The 21,521-nt window shown below is 44.5% G+C and overlaps 2 protein-coding genes and 1 pseudogene across 6 annotated transcripts in view; all 3 read left to right on the top strand.

The window, feature by feature from the left end:
• cpne4b (copine IVb) overlaps positions 1-5,560 on the top strand; it is a 36,972-nt gene extending 31,412 nt beyond the window's left edge. For all 5 annotated transcript variants that reach the window (XM_077009506.1, XM_077009507.1, XM_077009502.1 and 2 more), the window contains 4 exons: positions 1,662-1,713; positions 2,061-2,194; positions 2,512-2,748; positions 4,403-5,560. In XM_077009506.1, coding sequence (XP_076865621.1) covers positions 1,662-1,713; positions 2,061-2,194; positions 2,512-2,748; positions 4,403-4,534 — 555 coding nt within the window. In that variant the 3' untranslated portion in view covers positions 4,535-5,560. The remainder of the gene's footprint in view (positions 1-1,661; positions 1,714-2,060; positions 2,195-2,511; positions 2,749-4,402) is intronic.
• Positions 5,561-5,825: 265 nt separating this feature from the next.
• LOC143516355 (uncharacterized) lies at positions 5,826-9,396 on the top strand (annotated as a pseudogene).
• A 2,911-nt stretch (positions 9,397-12,307) lies between these two features.
• On the top strand, positions 12,308-21,306 carry mrpl3 (mitochondrial ribosomal protein L3). Its single transcript, XM_077009500.1, has 10 exons — positions 12,308-12,515; positions 12,813-12,991; positions 13,121-13,212; positions 15,250-15,348; positions 15,682-15,781; positions 15,930-15,990; positions 17,764-17,875; positions 19,582-19,659; positions 19,894-19,971; positions 20,904-21,306. Exons 1-10 carry the CDS (start codon positions 12,421-12,423, stop codon positions 21,045-21,047), a joined length of 1,038 nt encoding a protein of 345 aa, XP_076865615.1. The 5' UTR covers positions 12,308-12,420; the 3' UTR covers positions 21,048-21,306.
• Positions 21,307-21,521: the final 215 nt, after the last annotated feature.

The following is a 21,521-nucleotide window of genomic DNA, read 5'->3' as shown; positions in this document are numbered from 1 at the left end:
AAAGTTTTCTCTTTATACACCAACTTTGTTAAAACACAGCAAACCTGGTTCATTATCCAATCATTCTTTCAAACACTAGCACATATTCTCTATTCAAGATGAACATAGTCGATCGCTGTACAAGCACTGTAAAAAACATTGATGGCAATACAGAAACAGTATTACATGTAATATTTTACTCTCTCCCAACAAACAGCAGATATTTTACAGTAACATCTGTTGTTTCGTTAGTCAGTTAATTTTTACTGTAATCCACTTCATTTGGACTTTTTTTCAAATGTACATTTTTGGCAACATACTGTCTACACAATGAGTGATATTTACTGTTAGGTACTATATGGAATGTAGATTAGACAAAAAAGGAGTCAGTAACAGTTTTGCAGTAAAGGTTATATTTTACTGTATTAGGGACATTACTGTAAATTGTGGCCTAACCTAAAAATGATTACCGTAATTGTAAACATAATTAGCCATGGTCCCATATGTGTAAAAAATACACATATACAAAAAAAGCCACACAAGGGGAAAAAAACGGATACAAAACTGAAAATTCTTATTACATGTAATCTAAATGGTCTTCAGCAGTTGGCCACATGTTTTCATCCTCATTACATCTGATGTTAGCCCTTGCCATGCACCTGGGATAGAAAAGCTTGTTATGCCTTATTCACCCCTGGCAGTCTTCAGCTGAAATGTCTCTGCAGCTGGGATCCATTGCATCCAGGAGGGACATTTGGTCATGGGGCCGATGATCATACACCTTCAACCTCCAGACTGAAAAAAGTTCCTTAATGGGGTTGAGGAAAGGCGAGATGGGCAGGAGGAAAAGGGACATCACTCTTGGATGGTCTATAAACCAGTTTGTGATGACATGAGAATGACAGAATGCTACACTGTCTCATCACAAATGTCCTCATGTTTCCTCCCACCTGTTCCCTTTCTGCTTCTGGAACCAGTTGTTGGTAGAATTCATTCAAAAACGAAAGAACAAGGTCACTGTTATAGGGACCAATCTGGCTTTTGTTGAGGACCAAACCAGCACTTGAGATTGCAGGACAAATTGTGAAATTTGCTCCTCTCTGACCCGGTACATTACTATACTGCACTTTATTTCAATGATCGTGTATGTGCGAAAAATTTGAATTACAGTAATAGCTTTTCAGCTGCCTTTGTTTTTGCAGAACTTTGCATTTTATACAGTATTTAAGGTTATGAACCTTAGGTTTTCATTTTTGACATGCTGTGTGCAAGCAATTGTAAATAAGGCAAAAATGATCCAGAATTTTGTTATTGAATAACCTTGTGGGTGTATAGAAAATTTAAGCATTATAAAAAAACATGTAAAATGACTGCATTTTGTGCCATAACAACATGAATTGAACTAATAGTATAGTCACTGATGACTGATGTTGTGTTCAATGTGTTTAGAGTTTTGAAAATGTGACTACAGATTGGACAACGCATGTTAGCAGTCGTCAAAAACTGTAAATAAAACCTCAAAAACTGAGTTTGTCCAGTACATCATGTAGAAACTCTTCACTTTAATCACAATGGCTTTGTGTCTCAAGTGCATTTATAGTTTAGATAAATATAAATTTAAACTAAATTTATAGTTTAGTTTGCAGTGAAAGAGTTAATAAAATAAAGTGTTTGTCCTTCAGGTCTCTCATGATTTTGCTGTGAACTTTGATGAGGACAACCCAGAGTGTGCTGGTGAGTGTGTGTGCATGTGCGTGTGTGTGTGTGTGTGTGTGTGTGTGTGTGTGTGTGTGTGTGTGTGTGTATGTGTGTGTGTGTGTGTGTGTGCGCGTGCTGGTGAGTGTGTGTGTGTGCGCATGTGTGCGTGCTGGTGAGTGTGTGTGTGTGTGTGTGTGTGTGTGTGTGTGTGTGTGCGCGTGCATGTGTGTTTGCGCATGTGTGTATGTGTGAGTGTACGTGAGTGTGTGCATGTTCAATTTAGATTTAACTGATATTAGAAAAGTGACCAAAGATCTGATGGAGATGGAAGAGGTTTGAAATTGAGGTTTCATTTCTATTGAATAATGTTGTTGTTTTTCCAGGGATTCAGGGTGTGGTGGAGGCCTATCAGAACTGTCTGCCTAAGATCCAGCTCTATGGCCCCACTAACATCGCTCCAATCATCCAGAAGGTAGCCAACGCTGCCTCTGAGGAGATGCACACCAAGGAAGCCATGGTAATGTTTTATCTGTTTCTGTTTAGTTGTGCTATATATTCAGAGAAGAGGAGAGGGGAGGGGAGGAGAGGGGAGTGGAGGGGAGGCTGATAGAGTAGAGAATAAAAGATGAGGAAGAGGAAGAGGAGGTGAAACTGGGATTCTGTAAGTGGGTTAGCAGGAGAGACACCACACAATACCACACGCTAACAGATTCCCTGCATGTGTGTTAACCTCTCCCCCTCTCTCTCCTCTCTCTCTCCCTCTCTCTCCTTCTCTCTCTCCCTCTCCCTCCTTCTTATGTGCTGTCTCTGTCCGTCCCCCCCCCCCCCCCTCAGGAATACTTCATTCTGCTGATCCTGACAGACGGCGTGATCACAGACATGGCTGACACACGGGAAGCCATCGTCCACGCCTCCCACCTCCCTATGTCTGTCATCATCGTTGGCGTAGGCAATGCTGACTTCAGCGACATGCAAATGCTGGATGGTGACGACGGCATTTTGCGCTCACCCAAAGGCGAACCTGTCCTCCGAGACATCGTCCAGTTTGTGCCCTTCCACAACTTCAAGCATGTGAGTACAGCCACAGAGAGACACTGTATCTCATCTGCAGGACAGAGAAGAGGAAGGACTGGGGGTACAGTGTATAGCATAATGTGGCAAATGTGCAGGTGTTACAGTCTCACACACCTGCTAATAGGAAGAAAATGGGGCAAAAGGAAAGAGCAATGAGATGTGTGTGTGAGGAAACGTCCCCTCAGAGACCAGCAGGAGACAGGACACGTCCGGAAGAATGCTTAAGTTCCTTTGAAAGCCGAATGAAGAGAGTGCAGCTTGAGAGAGAGATGAGGGCATCCTTCCCTCCTGTCTGTCTCCGTAAACATCCTCCTGTCCAGTCTCTGTCAGAGGATACGAGGATCTCACATCAAGGATCGAGGACATCAGAGCTATGAGACACCAGTTTCTCCTTTAATGACGTCAGTGTGTGTGTTAGAGAGTGTCAGACCTGCCCAGCCTAGAGTTTGCTGGTGCTCCTGTAAGAAATTCACATGCACCTCACTGATGTGTGAGACACGGAGTGCAGGAAGACAGTCACCAGCGTCCTCTCTTCCTTGACATTGAGGAATATCCCTTGGTCTGGGTCACGTCCACAGAAATAAGCTTTTAAAATGTCTATTACATTTTTTTTACAAAACCCAATAGTACTTGTATTTTACTCAGCTGTTTTCTAAACAGTGTGCATGTACTGAATGGCTGTGTGTGTGTGCTGAACCGCAGTGCGTGTGTGTGCTAAATGGCAGGTTTTAACTAGGTAAGAACTACAATGGAACGAGTGCCTTTTTGCCATCACTATCTAGTGGTTTCTGAGTGTTGCTGGTGTGTGTCTGTGTTCCCTCTGCACCAGTTAATCATACAAGCAACACACTCAGCAGCTGTGTACCACCTCTAGAGTTTCTCCACTGTTTATGTCAGGGAAAGCTGTGGTGTGTGTAATTAAATTTGACATGTTGTTAAAATCAGAACAACCAAACCATGGCGGGTACTTAACACAAACGCGTTGAGACAGAGAGTCAGCCGCTCCACCTCCAGTGAGTTTGGACCAATCAGCAGCCACTACCTGATAAATATACTAATCCCCCTTGGTGCAAGGGTGTTAGAATACAGGATCAGCAGTGTTACATCAGGAGTCTGGGCTGATAGAATGAAGGAGCAGTGTGTGTGTGTGTGTGTGTGTGTGTGTGTGTGTGTGTGTGTGTATGTGTGTGTGTGTGTGTGTGTGTGTGTGTGTGTGTGTGTGTGTGTGTGTGTGTGTGTGTGTGTGTGTGTGTGTGTGTGTGTGTGTGTGTGTGTGTGGCTGATCTTACACTTTGCATTACCTGCCCTGTGGATGGAGTTAAATGAGAGTGACACCTGTCCCACACAGTACACAGAGTGATGGTGTTTCTCCTGTCTTTTTGGTGCTGACCCTCTTTCCTCCCTCTCTCCTCTCCTCCCCTCCCCTCCCCTCTCTCGTTTCCTCTCCCCTCTCATCTCCTCCCCTCTCCCCTCCCTTCCCCTCTCCTCTCCTCCCCTCTCTCCTCCCCTATCTCCCCTTCTCTCCTCTCCTCCCCTACCCTCTCCCCTCACCTCTCTCCTCCCCTCTCTCCTCTCCTCTCTCCCACTCTCTCCTCCCCTCCCCTCTCCCCTTCCCTCTCTCCTCCCTTCTCTCCTCCCCTCTCTCCTCCAGGCCTCTCCTGCTGCCCTAGCTAAGAGTGTGCTGGCTGAGGTGCCCAACCAGGTGGTGGATTATTACAACAGCAAAGGTCTCAAGCCCAAGGGTTTGTCAGACTTTGAGTCTCCGAGAGCCTTCAGTCCTTGAACTCCACCAACGCCCCGAAGAACAGGAACATTTAGATGGTTTTCAAATAGTTGCAAAGAATGTTACTGAGTATTTTAGTATTTTAGTATTTCCAGATGTTTGATATTATTATTATCATTGTTAATATTATTATCTGTAATATATAGTTTCATTTGATACATTTATACAACTTTTTCTTTACTTCATCTCAACAAAAAGGATCTGTCTTGCTGTACTAACCATTTAAACAACATTAAATACTTACTTACTTAAAATGCACTGCAGTTTCACTGACCTGTCTCTAGGGAATATCTCTAGCTGAAGAATTTGTTTCTAGAGAGTCGGCTGTTGAAGGTAGTTTGAATAAGCAAAGATATTAATGATATTACTATTTTTTAATGATGATTTGTTGTATGTTGAAACTATTTGAGCATTTATTTTGTTTTTTCAATTCGTTCAGTTTAGTTTTTATTTGCATGTGTGATCTGTAAGACCTGAAAATCTTACACTAAATAAATTACGTGTACAGGGTGTAGAGCTCAATAAAAGGTGTCCATTAATATCTACATGAAAGCATGTTTAACAGAAAATGCTCTGTGGGTAGAGACCTTTTTTCTTTTCTAAAGGTTTGTTTAACCTTTTTGCTAAATTTCTTACAACTTCTTAATCTGCAAGTTCATTTAGATATTTGCAGTATTTGCAGTATAACCATTCTCTGTTATGTATGTATATGAACAACAATGTAAGTGTGTGTGTTTGGGGGTTGTGTGTATGTGTGTGTATGTATTAGTGGGTGAATGTTTGTGAGTGTGTGTGTGTGTGTGTGTGTGTGTGTGTGTGTGTGTGTGTGTGTGTGTGTGTGTGTGTGTGTGTGTGTGTGTTGGTGTGTAAGAGTATGAGTGTGTGTGTGCATGTGTGTATGAGTATGAGTGTGTGTGTGCATGTGTGTATGAGTGTGTGTGTGTTTGTGTTTCTTTGCACGTGTGAGATTCTGCCCACTCTGATTCCAATCTGTATGTTGCATGTTGATAATAAAGAAGAACACGCATGTTTCCTCCCTGACTCTGGTGTAGTGACTCTGGTGCAATGACTCTGGTGTAGTGACTCTGGTGCAGTGACTCTGGTGCAGTGTTACACTCTTTCATAAAGGGAGGTTGCACTGCAGCACAGTGAAGGCACAGTGCCATTTGATCTGTGATTCTTATTCAGCATTCAGACCTGGGCATCGTTTGGCCCGCGAGCCACATCCAGCCCTCTAACTATCTCTGACTGGCCCGTGCGAGATCGTTGATAAGTTAGAAGTCAAAGGTAAATGTGTGACTATGATGCCTTTTACAGTGTGATAAGTGCATGAAATAAAAGTTCAGTGCTTTTATTTTGGGGGCAGCTGTTTCGTTTTTGTTTTTAATTTTGTGTCTGTCTGGTCAGTTCATTCATTTAGTCATGAATTTAGTTTTTTGGATTGAGTCAATGAAAAAAAATTTGTGTGATTAATTCAATTTTATTACATTGAGCCAATGCTTTATTTTTTTCAGTGTATTCCAAGATCCGCAGGGCAGAGAAGATCTCACAGCTGCGACGGGATCTCAGGGACCTGAAGAACCAGTTCAAAAGGGCAAGTGAGGACCTGAAGTCGGGCCAAGAAGAAATTCATGATGTTCTGAGGAAGAAGTTGCTAACCCTCAGAAGAGCAGAGTGGCATAGGAGATGGGCAAAGGAAAGTGCTAAAAGACGTGCTGCATTCCTAGCTAACCCCTTTGGGATCACCAAACAACTGCTAGGTCAGAAGCGGAGCGGCCATCTAATCTGCGCAAAAGAGGAGGTAGACTCATACCTCCACGAAACATACAGTGATGCAGTGATGGAGGAGGACCTAGGAGAATGCAGAGACCTAATCAAGCCACCTGAGCCAACTTGTGAGTTCAACATCAACGCCGCCACCTGGAAAGAAATTCAGTCTGTGGTCAAGGCTTCAAGGAACAACTCAACACCTGGACCCAATGGAGGACCTTACCTGGTGTACAAAAGGTGCCCCAAACTCCTGAGCCGTCTGTGGAAAATCCTAAGGGCGATCTGGAGGAGAGGGATTGTCACCCAACAATGGAGAGCCGCAGAAGAGGTGTGGGTTCCAAAAGAAGAGAGCTCTACCACCATCGAGCAGTTTAGTCTGCACAATGTTGAGGAGAAGATATTTTTCAGTATCCTTTCCCACCGGCTATCAGACTACCTACTTCGGAATCAGTACATTGACCCTTCAGTACAAAAGGGTGGGATTCCAGGGGTACCAGGGTGTCTGGAGCACAGTGGAGTGATGACACAGCTGATAAGAGAGGCTCAAGAAGGGAAAGGGAACCTATCAGTGATTTGGCTAGCTAAAGCATATGGCTCTATACCCCATAAGCTGGTGGAGGTGGCACTGGAGAGGCACCATGTCCCAGGCAAGATCAATGTCTTAATCATGGACTATTATAACAGCTTTTACCTGAGATTCTCTTCTGGTGCAGTTACATCAGAGCACCACCGGCTAGAGAAAGGGATCATCACCAGATGTACCACCTCAGTGATTATCTTTGCCTTGGCCATGAACATGCTGGTCAAGTCAGCTGAGCCGGAGTGCAGAGGGCCCACAACCAAGTCCTGGATCCGTCAGCCTCCCATCAGAGCATACGTGGACGATCTGACAGTAACAACAATGTCAGTACCAGTATGCAGATGGATCCTTCAGGGCTTGGAGCGGCTTACCACCTGGGCTCGTATGCAATTCAAGCCAGAGAAATCCAGGTCTCTGGTCCTAAAGGGAGGGAAGTTAACCGACCGGTTCAGCTTCTTTCTAGGAGGCTCTAAGATCCCATCAGTCACAGAGAAGAACAGCCTGGGGAAGATCTCTGACTGTTCCCTGAAATATACAGCTTCCATCAGGTCTACCAATAAACAACTGGATGGCTGGCTAACTGCAGTGGACAAATCTGGTCTCCCGGGGAAGTTCAAGGCATGGGTGTACCAGCATGGCATCCTGCCCAGGATACTATGGCCACTGCTGATCTATGAATTTCCCATGACTACCGTGGAAAGGGTTTGAGCGGAGGGTCAGCAGCCACCTCCGACGCTGGCTGGTGCTCCCTCGGAGTCTCAGCAGCATCACCCTCTATGGCAACAACAACAAGATGACCCTGCCAATCAAAGGCCTTACAGAGGAGTTCATAGTTGCCAGAGCAAAGGAGGTTCTCTAGTACAGGGAATCGAAGGACCCAAAGGTCGCTCAAACTGGCATTGAGGTGAGGACAGGCAGAAAGTGGAAGGCGCAAGAGGCGGTGGACCAGGCAGAAGCTCGGCTGTTCCACAAAGAGCTTGCGGGATCTGTGGCTACCGGCCAGGCGGGACTGGGAACCGTATTAACAACCTACCTTGGCAGGCTTAGAGGCAAGGGAAGGCGGGACCGGGTCCAACTTGAGATGCAGGCTGGAGTCAAAGATCAGCGTGCAAGCCAGTGGGTGAGGCTAAGTCAGCAGGGTGCATGGACTAGATGGGAGGAAGCCATGGACAGGAAAATCTCATGGCCGGAGTTGTGGAAGGCTGAACCGCTCCGCATAAAATTCCTCATAGAGTCCATTTACGATGTCCTACCAAGCCCGTCAAACCTCTTCCTGTGGAACAAGGTGGAAGCTCCATTATGTACAATGTGCCAGGGTAGGGGAACATTGGAGCACATACTCAGCAGCTGTCCGAAGGCACTTGGAGAGGGTCACTATCGCTGGCGCCATGACCAGGTGCTGATGGCAGTAGCTGAATCCATCCACTGTGCCATTGACTGCAGCAAGCAATTGCAACCATGAAGGCACAGAATACCATTTGTGAAGGCTGGGGAAAAACCTCCTCCCCAACCTAAGGTCCAAACAAGACTCCTAGGAACAGCAAAAGACTGGCAACTGAGGGTGGACTTGGGAAAACAGCTGAAGTTCCCTGAGAACATCATGGAAACATCATGGGCAGCATGGTGGCTTGGTGGTTAGCACGTTTGCCTCTCAGCACTGGGGTCTTGGGTTCAAGTCCCTATCTGAGTGGAGTTTCCATGTTCTCCCCGTGTCTGCGTGGGTTTCCTCCGGGATCTCCGGTTTCCTCCCACAGTCCAAAAACATGGAGGTTAGGTAAATTGGCAGTCCCAGACAAATTCTCCCTGAGTCTGTGTCTCTCCCTGAGTGTGTGTCTTTGTCTCTCTCTGTTCAATAAAAACAAGTTGTTGTCTGAGTGTGTGTGCATGAATGCTTGTGTGCCCAGTGGTGGATGGTGCTCTGCCACTAGGGTCTGTCCTCTCTCCCCTTCCTGCACCCCATTCAGTCCCCCAGGGGGCTGTGGATCCCGGTAGAGAGTACGCTGTGCGCAATTGGCTGCCGCTTCTCGCCGGTGTGTGATTGGTTGTCTGTAACGTAGCTGTGTTAACAATTGTAAAGCGCCTTGGGTATCTAGATAAGGCGCTATATAAATTGAAACATTCATTCATTCATTCATTCATGGAAACCAGCCTGAGACCACACATAGTGCTGCAATCAGAGTCCTCCAAGCAGGTAATCATGATGGAGCTGATGGTGCCCTGGGAGGAGAGGATGGAGGAAGCCAATAGGAGGAAGAGGGAGAAATACGCTGAGCTGGTGGAGGACTGCCGCAAAAGAGGGTGGAGTGCAAGAATTCTACCCATTGAGGTCGGGGAAAGGGGCTTTGCAGGGAAATAAATCTGCAGGGCATACAGTCTCCTAGGCATCACAGGGGCACGTAGGAGGAGAGCCATCTGTTCAACGACAGAGGTCGCTGAGAAAGCGTCTCGATGGCTATGGATCCAGAGGGACAAGGCGTGGATGAGCGCTTCTTGGACACAGGCCGGGAACTGATCACTCCCGGTCGGGTCGCCTGGGTGAGGGGGTCTGAAGTTGAAAGACCCGAAACCCCCTGTGACCCCAGGTACTATCACCGATGATGTGTCCAAGATTCTGCATCAGAAGATGTATAAAACAACCGTATATGTGGAGAGTGGTGAATCAGCCCAGTTACTGATCTATATATGTGGAGATGTGGTGATACAGCCCAGTTACTGATCTATATATGTGGAGAGTGGTGATACAGCCCAGTTACTGATCTATATATGTGGAGAGTGGTGATACAGCCCAGTTACTGATCTATATATGTGGAGTTGTGATGGTACAGCCCACTCTAACTCTAAGCCTAATCGTATCCCTAGAGCAGGGGTACTCAAATAGAAATGATGGCGGGCCACATTTTATTTTTTCAATCACTGAAGGGGCCGGTTACGGGTGGGGGGGGGGGGGGGGTTGTGGCTGTGAACGTAAACTGTAGACGAACGCATTTGGGTGTCTGCTACGTGTTTGTTGTTGCCATAAAGGCAATCCCCGGCAGCGTCTTGAGATCGCGGTGCGCGATTTCAAAATAAGAGCGGATAGCGCGATTGAAAAAAAAGATTCCTAAAAAAAAAAACACTTTTCAAAACTGCTCGCGGGCCAGAAATAGATAGGGCCGCTATTTGAGTATGGGGGCCCTAGAGGTTTACAACGGAACTCTGGATCTCCTTCATAGTGACCACTGGGTCCATGACTACTCAATACCTCACCCAAATTAGCCCAATCACTCTAATTACCCCAATTACACAGACTGGCTAGCCAGATGTAAGAGGACTTTAAACCTTTTATTGAAGGCTGTGAGTACTTGGTCCTGAGATTAGAAGGATCAGGTTTCAGGCTAAACTTGAAAGTGTTGGGAAAAGTTCTTTATGTGGAGTATACACACAGCAAAATGCTATTAAACATTTTCATACACAATAATCTCATTTGTTTGTTCCAGCATGTATGCAGATTCTAACCATTTGTGAAATAGTTGTAATGACACCCAAATACCCCTAACACCTGACACCCTGTACCTGTCAGCCCAGGTAACACATGAACACATCCACCACAACCCCCCCACACACACATCTACACACACACATATCCACCACAACCCCACCCCATACACATCTACACACACACATATACCACCACCCACCCACACACACATACACATCTACCAACACCCGCCCACACACACACACACACACACACACACACACATCTACCACCACTAACACACACACACAAACACACACTCTCACATCAACATGCACAGCCTTTTAATTAACTCCACAGTCATGTATAATTAAGCACTCAGATCACCAGGGTAAAAGGAATCCTCCGAGAGAAAGAGACAGACAGAGAGAGAGACATGGGATAGAGAGAGAGAAAAATAGAGAGAGAGATGGGATAGAGAGAGAGAGACAAATAAAGAGAGAGACATGGGATAGGGAGAGTGAGAGAGAGAGAAGGCTATGGTTTCTCTATTAATGATTGCTGCTTTTGATGTAGGATTTTACTTTCAGCAAAGATTATTTGAAGTTTCTTTGCAGGGAGTGAAAAATCACAAAGTGATCAGATAAGATTATCTCAAGGAAGTCCAGAAGATAGATAGATAGATAGATAGATAGATAGATAGATAGATAGATAGATAGATAGATAGATAGATAGATAGATAGATAGATGTGATGATGATGATGATGATGATGACCTGAGGCAGGCTTGGATCTTTGCTTGTTGTGTTTATTTGTGTGTTTGTGGCATATAGTCTGGTTTGTTTGCTGGTATGTTTGTATTAGGGTTGGGGTGGTTTTACGTTTCAGTAAAAGTGTACACACACACAAACTACAATAGTCTATAGTGTCAGTTTTTGCAGGCCTCAGGATTGTAACCTACAAACGTACAGTCCTCCATATTTAAAATCTATCAACCACCAACTGTTAAACAATAGAGATTGTTTACTATATAAATTCAAAACTTCAAGTGTAATTTCAGCACAGCATGATACTCACAGGTGCATAGATTATCATAGATTATCATAAATTAATATTTTTCCAGAGCCACAAGGACAAGTCAAAGTCTGTGTAATGATCCACAAAGAGCATCTAAATTCCATACACAGATCCCAGCTCATCTGAGCATATACCAGCCTCATAATTGATATTCTTTCAGAGAATCTGCAGGCTAAGGTGACAAATGTAAATAAACTGAGACCCAGGAATAGTAACTTTGCTTTATTGCTATCCCATTCATTTTTGGAGTTCTTTGTTTTAGTCCAAACATTTCATGAGAGATATTTACACTGCAAAATGTACACAAATTAATTTTGTCTGTATATCCAGACAGTGCAACAGGACGTCTTCATGACCGACTCATACAGTGACCATAACCTCTTACCCTAACCCTAATCCCTAACCCTAAGCCCTAAACCCTAACCCTGACCCTAAACTCCTGCCCAAACTCCATTAAAGTCACTGTACCACCGTCCTGTCTCTCCCTTACACACCAGTCTTCTCCCAGAGGTCTGGAGGCCTGAGGGTGGTGCATGAGGGTGGAACAGTCCCTGCTGGGTTGTTCATCACTGTCACTATGAGCTATGTCACTATTGTTTTCTACATGTTATCTACCATCACAACATCTAGTTTGCTTGTTGGTTAGGATTATGGTTAGGCTGTATAGGTAGGATGACATAGGTAGAGGTAGGATAATATTAACATCATATTAATGCATGTTGTGAAAAAATACATATGTATATCTGAACAGTTTCTAATTTAAGTAAATATGTTAAGTAAAAATGATCCGTGTACCGTTTTGAACGTAAAATACTGGAACGAACGTTAGAGCGGAACTAAAATAATTATATAGTGAGCGCTCACGGATGCATTTAAAAACACACCGGAAGTTGGGGGAATGACATTTCAGGACAAACACTAGAATTGCATGCATGTGTTTCTGAGGAACTGTGATGAAGACATGGTTTGAATAGCAACTACAATCTGTGTAATCTTCCAAAATATGGCAGCTTGTAGGATCCTTAATCTCGGAGACGCATTGCTAAAAGCAGCGGGCGGAATTGTTTCCCGATCGGGCGCCGTATCTTCGTTTCCAAGGTAATGAAGGAGCCGCACAGTGTAGCTGCTAAAACTGCTGACGGCTCCCGTGTATTTGATAGCAAGATATTTATGTAAGTGTCTATTTAAGATGTTTATTTAAGATATTTATTATGGATTCTCTTTTGATAATGACGTTTATGCGTAAAAGGGTTACATTTCGTGTCTGTGTTGTTTTGTAACCTGTAAGTACATTTGGCCGTTTTCGTCAAACGGCCATGTCCAGTACATCCCCTCACATCACCTACCATCACCTCACATGACATCTCATCACATTTGTCCATGTTTTTGCACCAGAGTTGTAGGTGTGCAGTGCGTCAGGAGTCTTAAAACGTCTACGTGGTGGGATGAGCATCTAACGAACGAAAATGTGTCCTTCATGGGGAAGGCTGTTGTGGAAGAGTACAACCACCTGACCACAGATCGGCTGAACCCTCTGAAAGATGAACCCTGGCCACGACATGAGTGGGCTGCAGGTGCGTATTATAGCCCAGCTTACAGCCACAATATGATTTGTGACAGACCAACTCCTGTTGCGCCATTATTCACCTTTTGTGTTCAGTTTGTATTTGAGGTTGTGAAAGCCAAATCCTTTTCTCTCACAGACAGTCGACGGGTAGGTCTTGTTGCCATTAAGTTGGGCATGATGCCACTGTGGACCAAGATGGGAGAAAAACATGTGGTCACTGTGCTCCAGGTAATGCCACTGTGCACCAGGTAATGCCACTGTGCTCCCGGTGATGCCGGGCAGTGTTGTTCACTCTTAGTGGGACATGGAGAACAGCAGTTTGACCTGTTTGGCGTGAAGTCAGTCATGTGACAAGTTATTGCCATACTGTGATAAGTTATTTAAGTCATCAGTTATTTATAAATCAGGCATTTATATTCCATCTGGACTAGGGATGCAAATGATTAATCGACTTTCGATTAATTGTCGATTAAGCCGTTACTCGATCAAAATGTATTAATCACGATTAATCATTAGAGAGCGCTCCTGTATTAACTTGAACAGAGCGTAAGAACGAGAGGTGAACACGTGTCGCGAAAGACCAGAGTGGAAAACAAAATGAAGCGGGCGAAAAGACGTGCGGTGTGGGACCATTTTGAAGCGTGTTCGGGAAACGAGGCAGAAACTGCGTAATCCAGAAAATCCCAAGGAGGGAAACTTTATTTTCCACGCAACTCAAACAATAGCACTGTTCTCTTCCCCTCCCCTGGCGCGCGCAGGCGCCGCTCTCCCAGTGTCACTTAAAGGGCCAAGTGCCTGTCTGTTAGGGAATTCGCTGCGAGGAGTAGTAGTCGCTACAGTTTCAACATTGTTAATTTAGGCAAAGAAGTCAAATGTTCTGTGTGTAATGCGGTATTGAAGTACAACAGTTCCACTAGCTCACTCAATTATCATTTGAACACCATGCATGCAGCTGTCCTGCATATCACCAGTGCACCTGGTCAACCTAAAATCACAGCTACACTGGGAAGGCGAGCGTTTTCGAAGCTCGCTACAAAAAAATACGAGTGAGCTAAAAACAAAGCTATCTACTGCTACTACTGTAGCCCTTACAACAGATTGTTGGACGGCTCTAACAACAGAAAGTTACATTACTGTGACGTGCCACTACAGTGACGAGAACTGGCAGCTAAAATCTGCAGTGCTGATTACGACGAACATGTCGGATAGACACACCGCTGACAGTTTAACTGACAAGCTCAATGATGTTGTGGAAACTTGGGCACTCTCCGGTCGCGGTACAGCATGTGTTCACTACAAAGCTAGAAACATTGTCCAAACATGGGCTCAATAATATTCTGTTTGGCTCTCTATTTAATTTTTTCTTTTTTTTAAACATTTTTTTTTATGTCTAATGTTTCAAATTGAACTGAGCCAGTCCTTAATTTATTCCTTTTTTAAAATGAAAGAATGTATTTTGTTATACCATAAAAATTTCCTCATGCATAATTACTTGAGCAATATATAATATAATACAATATAATTATCATAATATAATATATACTTTTTGAACAAAGTGTTTTAACTACACTGCTCAAAAAAATAAAGGGAACACTTAAACAACACAATGTAACTCCAAGTCATCCACACTTCGTGTTCAGATAGGAAGCAACACTGATTGTGAATCAATTTCAACTGCTCTTGTGCAAATGGAACAGACAACAGGTAGAAATGAGAGATTTTCAACTGATTTCAAAGATTTTTATTAATTGAGATCTAGGATGTGTTATTTTAGTGTTCCCTTAATTTTTTTGAGCAGTATATTTAGCTGATATTTTTAAAAGCCCTATTGAAACACTGAAATTCAGGTGAAAAACCCCGCTTATCGATTAATCGAAAGTCGATCGATAAGATCAGTCAACTAACGATTAATGAATTAATCGATAATTTGCATCCCTAATCTGGACTGCATTTGCATTCTTTGGGAAAAGAGGGCTTAACCCCAACACTTTTCTAACAGAGAGTTTAAGGGTACAGCACAGGATTTTCGCTGTTTCTAGGATTACACTCTTCTGGACTGATACTGGGGTCATTTCTGGAATCGGTTGGACAGACTTCCCTGACTTTCAAAGTAGGGGTCATGACCCCTGTGTCCAGCACTCAGGCAGCCACATGATAGCAAATGCAAATGAACCAAAGGAGATGGATGATCCACCTGCCTCTGTCCAGTTTTGAGTGTGTGTGTGTGTGTGTGTGTGTGTGTGTGTGTGTGTGTCTCTATCTCAGGTGCAGGACTGCCATGTGATCAAGTCCCTGTCTAAAGAGGAGTATGATGGCAGATCAGCTGCGCTGGTTGTTGGGGCTAAAAACGTTTCCCCCTTTTATGTGAGTATGTATGTGTGTACTTCCTTTTATGTGCTCACATCCCAGAAAATTCATAGAAGCAGTGAAATCTGTCATCTTCACCTTTTGCCTTTCTCTGTATATCTTCACTTTTATTCAATGCTCTCTCTCTCTCTCTCTCTCTCTCTCTCTCTCTCTCTCTCTCTCTCTCTCTCTCTCTCTCTCTCTCTCTCTCTCTCTCTCTCTCTCCCCCCTTCCTCCCTCTTCAGTGGGTGGAACCCTGGGGCTGTCCCAACATCTCCATCTGAGCCTGTGTGTGGCCCAGTGATGGAGTAGAGGTAGACAGTTGTGTGTAACTATCTGTCTGTTCCACAGAGGTCAGATGAGTTTATGGAGATGTACCGCAATGCTGGAGTGCCACCCAAACAAAAACTGACGTGGTTCCGAGTGACGGACAATGCTGTCATCAAACCAGGTAGTTACAGTGGGGATGTGGGCGGTACTGCTGCAGAGTCTGTCCATCCTCGAGGAAAAAATGTTAAGAAGCAAACAGTCTTTTGTGTGTGAGGTGAATGTGTTCAGGGTGCTGTGGTGTTTTTACTTAAGCACCTGTGTGTTTGTAGGCACACCACTATACGCTGCTCACTTTCGCCCAGGACAGTATGTGGACGTCACAGCCAAAACGTAAGTGTCCATGTTCACACGCACAAAATCAACCCATATACACAGCCACCTACGCTAGTGCTGGGCGGTATGACCAAAATTCTATATCACGGTTTTTTTTTTTATTATATCGGTTTCACGGTATTTGACGGTTTGTTCCCCCCCTGCATGACATCAGCAAAACTGTAGGTTTATACAACTTATGTGAACCAGCTACACATAATATTATAAATTACACACCAGTTTCTTAATTACAAATAAGAGGTATTTAGACATAAATTAGACAGGGCTGTTTATCAATGGTTGTATTGTACTGAAAAGTCCCAAATATCTTACCTTTAAATAACATAATATTTAAACAAAAAAATATCATCAGCGGTCGAATACTGGGGAGATGGTACCAACTCTTTTTAATGTGATAAAAAGCGAATTATTTCGAATCGTTTCGACCACATTTGTATAAATATGTAACTTAATTAAGCTGAAGGTGCTTAAGTAAGTGACTGTTTGGTCCACATTCGACTTTTAAAACCCGATGTTCTTCCTGACAACAGACACGGTTCCTTTCTTTGCCAAAGTTCCTTTTTTACTTAAATGTTTGGTAGAATTTGTGGCTCAGAACGTCCCTCGTTTTCAGCAAGCTAGATTTGCGCTCGGTTGAACGTTTGCTTAGCGGCGCAGCAATGAAAAGCGTCCCTAACCCTAACGTGACGGCTATTTAAACCATATGTGCCAGCATGTGAAAAATTCTTATGATAACCAAAATAAACACCGGTTTTCGGTGCGAACCGGTATACCGCCCAGCACTAACCTACGCACACGATAACCCCCCCCCCCCCCCCCCCCCCCCCCCCCCACACACACACACACACACACACACACACACACACACACACATGCATACACATGGCAACACGATGGCTTGGTGGTTAGCACGTTTGCCTCTCAGCACTGGGGTCTTGGGTTCAAGTCCCTATCTAAGTGGAGTTTCCTGTTCTTTCCGTGTCTGTATGGGTTTCCTCCGGGGTCTCTGGTTTCCTCCCACAGTCCAAAAACATGGAGGTTTGGTAAATTGGCAGTCCCTGACAAATTCTCCCTGAGCGTGTGTCTGTGTCTCTCTGTTCAATAAAAAGTTGTGTGTGTTTGTGTGTGTGTGCTTGTATGCCCAGTGGTGGATGGTGCTCTGCCACTAAGGTCTGTCCTCTCTCCCCTTCCTGCCCGCCATTCAGTCCCCCAGGGGGCTGTGGATCCCGGTAGAGTACGCTGTGCACGATTGGCTGCCGCTTCTCACCGGCGTGTGATTGGTTGTCTGTGACTTGTACCTGTGTTAAAATTGTAAAGCGTCTTGGGTATTTTGAAAGGCGCTATATAAATTGAACATTCATTCATACACTCGCACAAACACATACACACACAAACACACATACATACACACACACACACGCACACACAGGTGGGAGTGTAAGTGAGGGATCAGTACAGGTGAGTGTGTGTGAGAGTGGGATCAGTACAGGTGAGAGTGTGAGGGAGGGATCAGTACAGGTGAGTATGTGTGAAAGTGGTATCAGTACAGGTGAGAGAGGGATCAGTACAGGTGAGAGTGGGATCAGTACAGGTGAGGGTTTGTGAGGGAGGGATCAGTACAGGTGAGAGTTTGTGAGGGAGGGATCAGTACAGGTCAGAGAGGGATCAGTACAGGTGAGAGTTGGCCACCTTGGATTGGTAGGTGACATAATGTGGCTGTGTTTGGTTTGGTGCTGCGTTAATGTGGCTGTGTTTGGTGCTGTGTTGTAGGATTGGGAAGGGCTTTCAGGGTGTGATGAAGCGTTGGGGCTTCAGTGGTCAGCCAGCCTCTCATGGCCAAACCAAGACACACCGCAGACCAGGAGCCCTGGGACCTGGAGGGGTGAGTGATGTGTGTGTGATGGGTGTGTGTGTGTGTGTGCGCATGTACGTGTGTGTGTGATGGGTGTGTGTTCATGTACGTGTGTGTGTGTGTGTGTGTGTACATGGGGGTGTGTGTACATGTACGTGTTTGTGTGTGTGTACATGTACGTGTGTGTGTGGGGGGGGGGTGTGTGTGTACATGTACGTGGGTGTGTGTGTACATGTGTGTGGGTGTGTGCGTGTGTGTGTTCATGTACGGTTGTGTGTTCATGTACGTATGGGTGTGTGTATGTATGTGTGTGTACACATGGGTGTGTGTGTACATGTACGGGTGTGTGTTCATGTACGTATGGGGGTGTGTGTGTGTGTACATGTACGTGAGTTTGTGTGTTTATATGTACTTGTGTTCATGTACGTGTGTGTGTGATGGGTGTGTGTGGATGTACGTGTACATGTACGTGGGTGTGTACATGTACGTGTGTGGATGTGTGTACATGTACATGTGTGTGTACATGTATATATGTGCATGATGTATGGAGCTAAATCTGTTGCAAAAAAAGCGTGAAGGACCTGATTTGAGAATTTGTAAAATTAAATCTGTACGTGTATTTTTTAAATGTGTTTTTGCACCCCCTAGTTTTTGCACGGAAATGACACCATAGGTGTGGACGTGTTTTTAATACTACGGTCATTTTTTTCATTTGCCTATCTCTAGTGAAGACCCATGACCAGTAAGTATGACTCGCCACTGAAAATAAATATACATGGGTTGTGTTTGGCTTTGAATCGGTTATTTACAGCATTTATATACATGAGCTTGCTTGAAGCTTTCACGTTAGGTATTATTAGTATTGTACGAGCTTTCATGGAAGTGGGGATGCGTGCTTCCAGTTGCTGATCACTGAGCTTCTAGCTAAGTTAGTCATCGTTGCTAGCTGCTTAGCCTTCATTTTCTTATATAGGCCAACTCTTATGTGTCTGGGCAATCTAGCTACTCTAGATTCAAGTTTTCATCAAGTGCCTTTATCGATCATATTCTAGTATTGCTGTCTAATACCATTTGCCATGCTTGTATCATTAGAAAAATAATGCAGTTAAAAAATATACAGGTGTTTGTGCCATCATAGAAGGAATTATCTGCAATTGTTCTGCCTCCAATTCTTTTCTTTTTGTTGTGAAAACTAAGCTGAGTCACGATTTTTGTCCCTCCCCCACTGCCCCGCCCACTGCCTCATAGAAGTGCACAAATTTGTTTTGCAACAGGTACACAGAGATATATGTTGCAAAAGTCGAGGCGGGCAGATTTGAAGTTGTGCTGAATTCGTGCACATTTCCTGCCAGTGATTCTTTAACACTCGCGCTCAGATTTTTATTCTACAATTTCTCACATCAAAACTACAAGTGCTACTTGTACAAGTGCTACCAAGTTCTCAAATTAAAAATACAAGTACAAATTTAGTTTAACAAGTTCTCAAATTAGGTCCTTCATGCTCTCAAGTTTTGCAACAGATTTAGCTCCATGTGTGTACATGTACATATGTGTGTGATGGGATTGTGTGTACATGTACATATGTGTGTGATGGGATTGTGTGTACATGTACATATGTGTGTGATGGGATTGTGTGTACATGTACATATGTGTGTGATGGGATTGTGTGTACATGTACATATGTGTGTGATGGGATTGTGTGTACATGTGTGTGATGAACTCTCCTATCCTCACAGGATCCTGCCAAAGTTTTCAAAGGGAAGAAAATGCCAGGCAGGATGGGAAATATTTACCGCACAAACTTTGGCTTAAAGGTGCACACACACACAAATATACACATATGTACCACACTGCCTTTTTCTTAAACATACACACAACCCTTTAATTACATTGCTCAAGTCTCTTTATTAGGGGACTCTCTGCTTGTGCTGCGTTAATGTTGCAGGACCTGCACAGTTACCACAGGATGCCTATGAAGGAGAGAGATTGAGATTCTGTGTGTGTGTGTGTGTGTGTGTGTGTGTGTGTGTGTGTGTGTGTGTGGACAGGTTTGGAGGGTGAACACCAAATATAATGTCTTGTATGTCAACGGCTCTGTTCCAGGCCATCGGAACTGCTTAGTCAAGGTAAGACAACGCCTCCACCCACCCAGCCAAGAACACATGTGCGGACACACACACACTCAGGGCCAGGTAAAATCAAACATGCACATTTCCTGATGGGACCATGGCAGTTGATTATTACTGTAGGTCTAACATGCATACACCCATTACAGTCAATGGCTCAAAAAGGGGGTATGCAGCGTATGCGACACATAGGGGCGCTGCACTAGAGGGGGCGCCGTATCGATGCCAGAAAATAATTTGCCGAGTGGGTGGGGGTGGAGTGGGGGGGGCACCGATAGTATGTTTGCATACACCTCAGAAAATATGTAGTTGCAACCCTGATTACAGTCTTCAGTGCCTCAGAATACTGGTGACACACACACACACACACAAGCGCTTCTGAAACTCTTGCTTTGTTTCTCCTACACTCATCGCTTTCAGCTGTGTAACTAAAATTAGAGTCCCGTACGGTGTGTGTGTGTGTGTGTGTGTGTGTGTGTGTGTGTGTGTGTGTGTGTGCACGTGCACAGTCTCCCCACCTCTGCACTGTAAAATCTCTCAACACGCCTGTAATGGGCCTTAATAATCGTTAGAGCATCGATCTTGCTGTCAGCACTTTGCCGTCCAGTTTGTTTGCTGATATGTGCATGGATCTCTCCAGTATTCCCACTTTCCTCTAAATAGATGTGAGATTTGCTCAGTGTGCTTCCTCACTCCCTCACTTTGGTCTCCATGGTGTTCGTGGCTCACACAGCTGAGCTGGAACTCTGGGGCTGTCTACTGCTCACCGTCTACACTTACACAAATTCTTCAGCCCTGAGTGCAGTTCTACACTAACACAGCTAGTGTACACGGGTCTCTCTTCAGAGACTCACCCAGGACACGCAAACAACGATGAGACAGTGTACACATGCCTGACCTCTGATGGGGACGTTGTGTCCATCTTCTCCTAGGTGAGGGACAGCGTTCTACCCCAGCACCTCAACAACTTCCACCAGCCGCCATTCCCCACATTCTTTGCTGACGGAGGTGAGGAGCTTCCTGAAGACCTGTACGCTGAAGATGTGTTTCAGCCCGGACAAGGCATGCCCGAATGAGACCACGCCCTGGCCGCGCTGGACACTCTCGAACCTGAACAGTTTTTACCTGAGAGCAAGCGTTAGGGTTATGGTTATGACTAGGGTCCTTCTTCTGGATGCTTTCTTACCAGACTGACATGAACATGCTGACACTGGAGACTCTTCATTGTTTTGATGTGACTGCTGAGACCTTCATTCAGACCCACGTAATGCAGATAGAATCCTCAGAGTGGCTGGTATCTGGTTGTACATAAACATTAAAGTATATTTGAAAACCCTTTTATTGCTTTTATTGTTTTTTGGTGTTCAGAAATGGATAACAAAACAAACATGTCGCAAGTTGCAGAGGAGAGCTCATTAAAGACATTCAGACTGAGAATTTTCCTGGACCAGAACCTGGTCACAATGAATTCTAGTTAAGTTACTAATGTAGTGTGCGGTGTTCTCACCCATGAAGATGATGAAGACGGTTCTGCACCAAGAATACAACGT

The sequence above is a fragment of the Brachyhypopomus gauderio genome, chromosome 6 (assembly GCF_052324685.1).
Source record: "Brachyhypopomus gauderio isolate BG-103 chromosome 6, BGAUD_0.2, whole genome shotgun sequence".
NCBI lineage: Eukaryota > Metazoa > Chordata > Actinopteri > Gymnotiformes > Hypopomidae > Brachyhypopomus > Brachyhypopomus gauderio.
Note: the sequence above shows the minus strand (reverse complement) of the source record. Positions and strands in the feature narration are given on the sequence as shown.

What these genes read in the sequence shown, in the direction of transcription:
- mrpl3 (XM_077009500.1), top strand. Translation starts at nt 12,421, where the DNA reads ATGGCAGCTTGTAGGATCCTTAATCTCGGAGACGCATTGCTAAAAGCA. An exon ending in ATGTGGTCACTGTGCTCCAG is followed by an intron (nt 13,213 to 15,249) that starts GTAATGCCACTG and finishes TCTCTATCTCAG; the next exon opens with GTGCAGGACTGCCATGTGAT. An exon ending in ATCGGAACTGCTTAGTCAAG is followed by an intron (nt 19,972 to 20,903) that starts GTAAGACAACGC and finishes ATCTTCTCCTAG; the next exon opens with GTGAGGGACAGCGTTCTACC.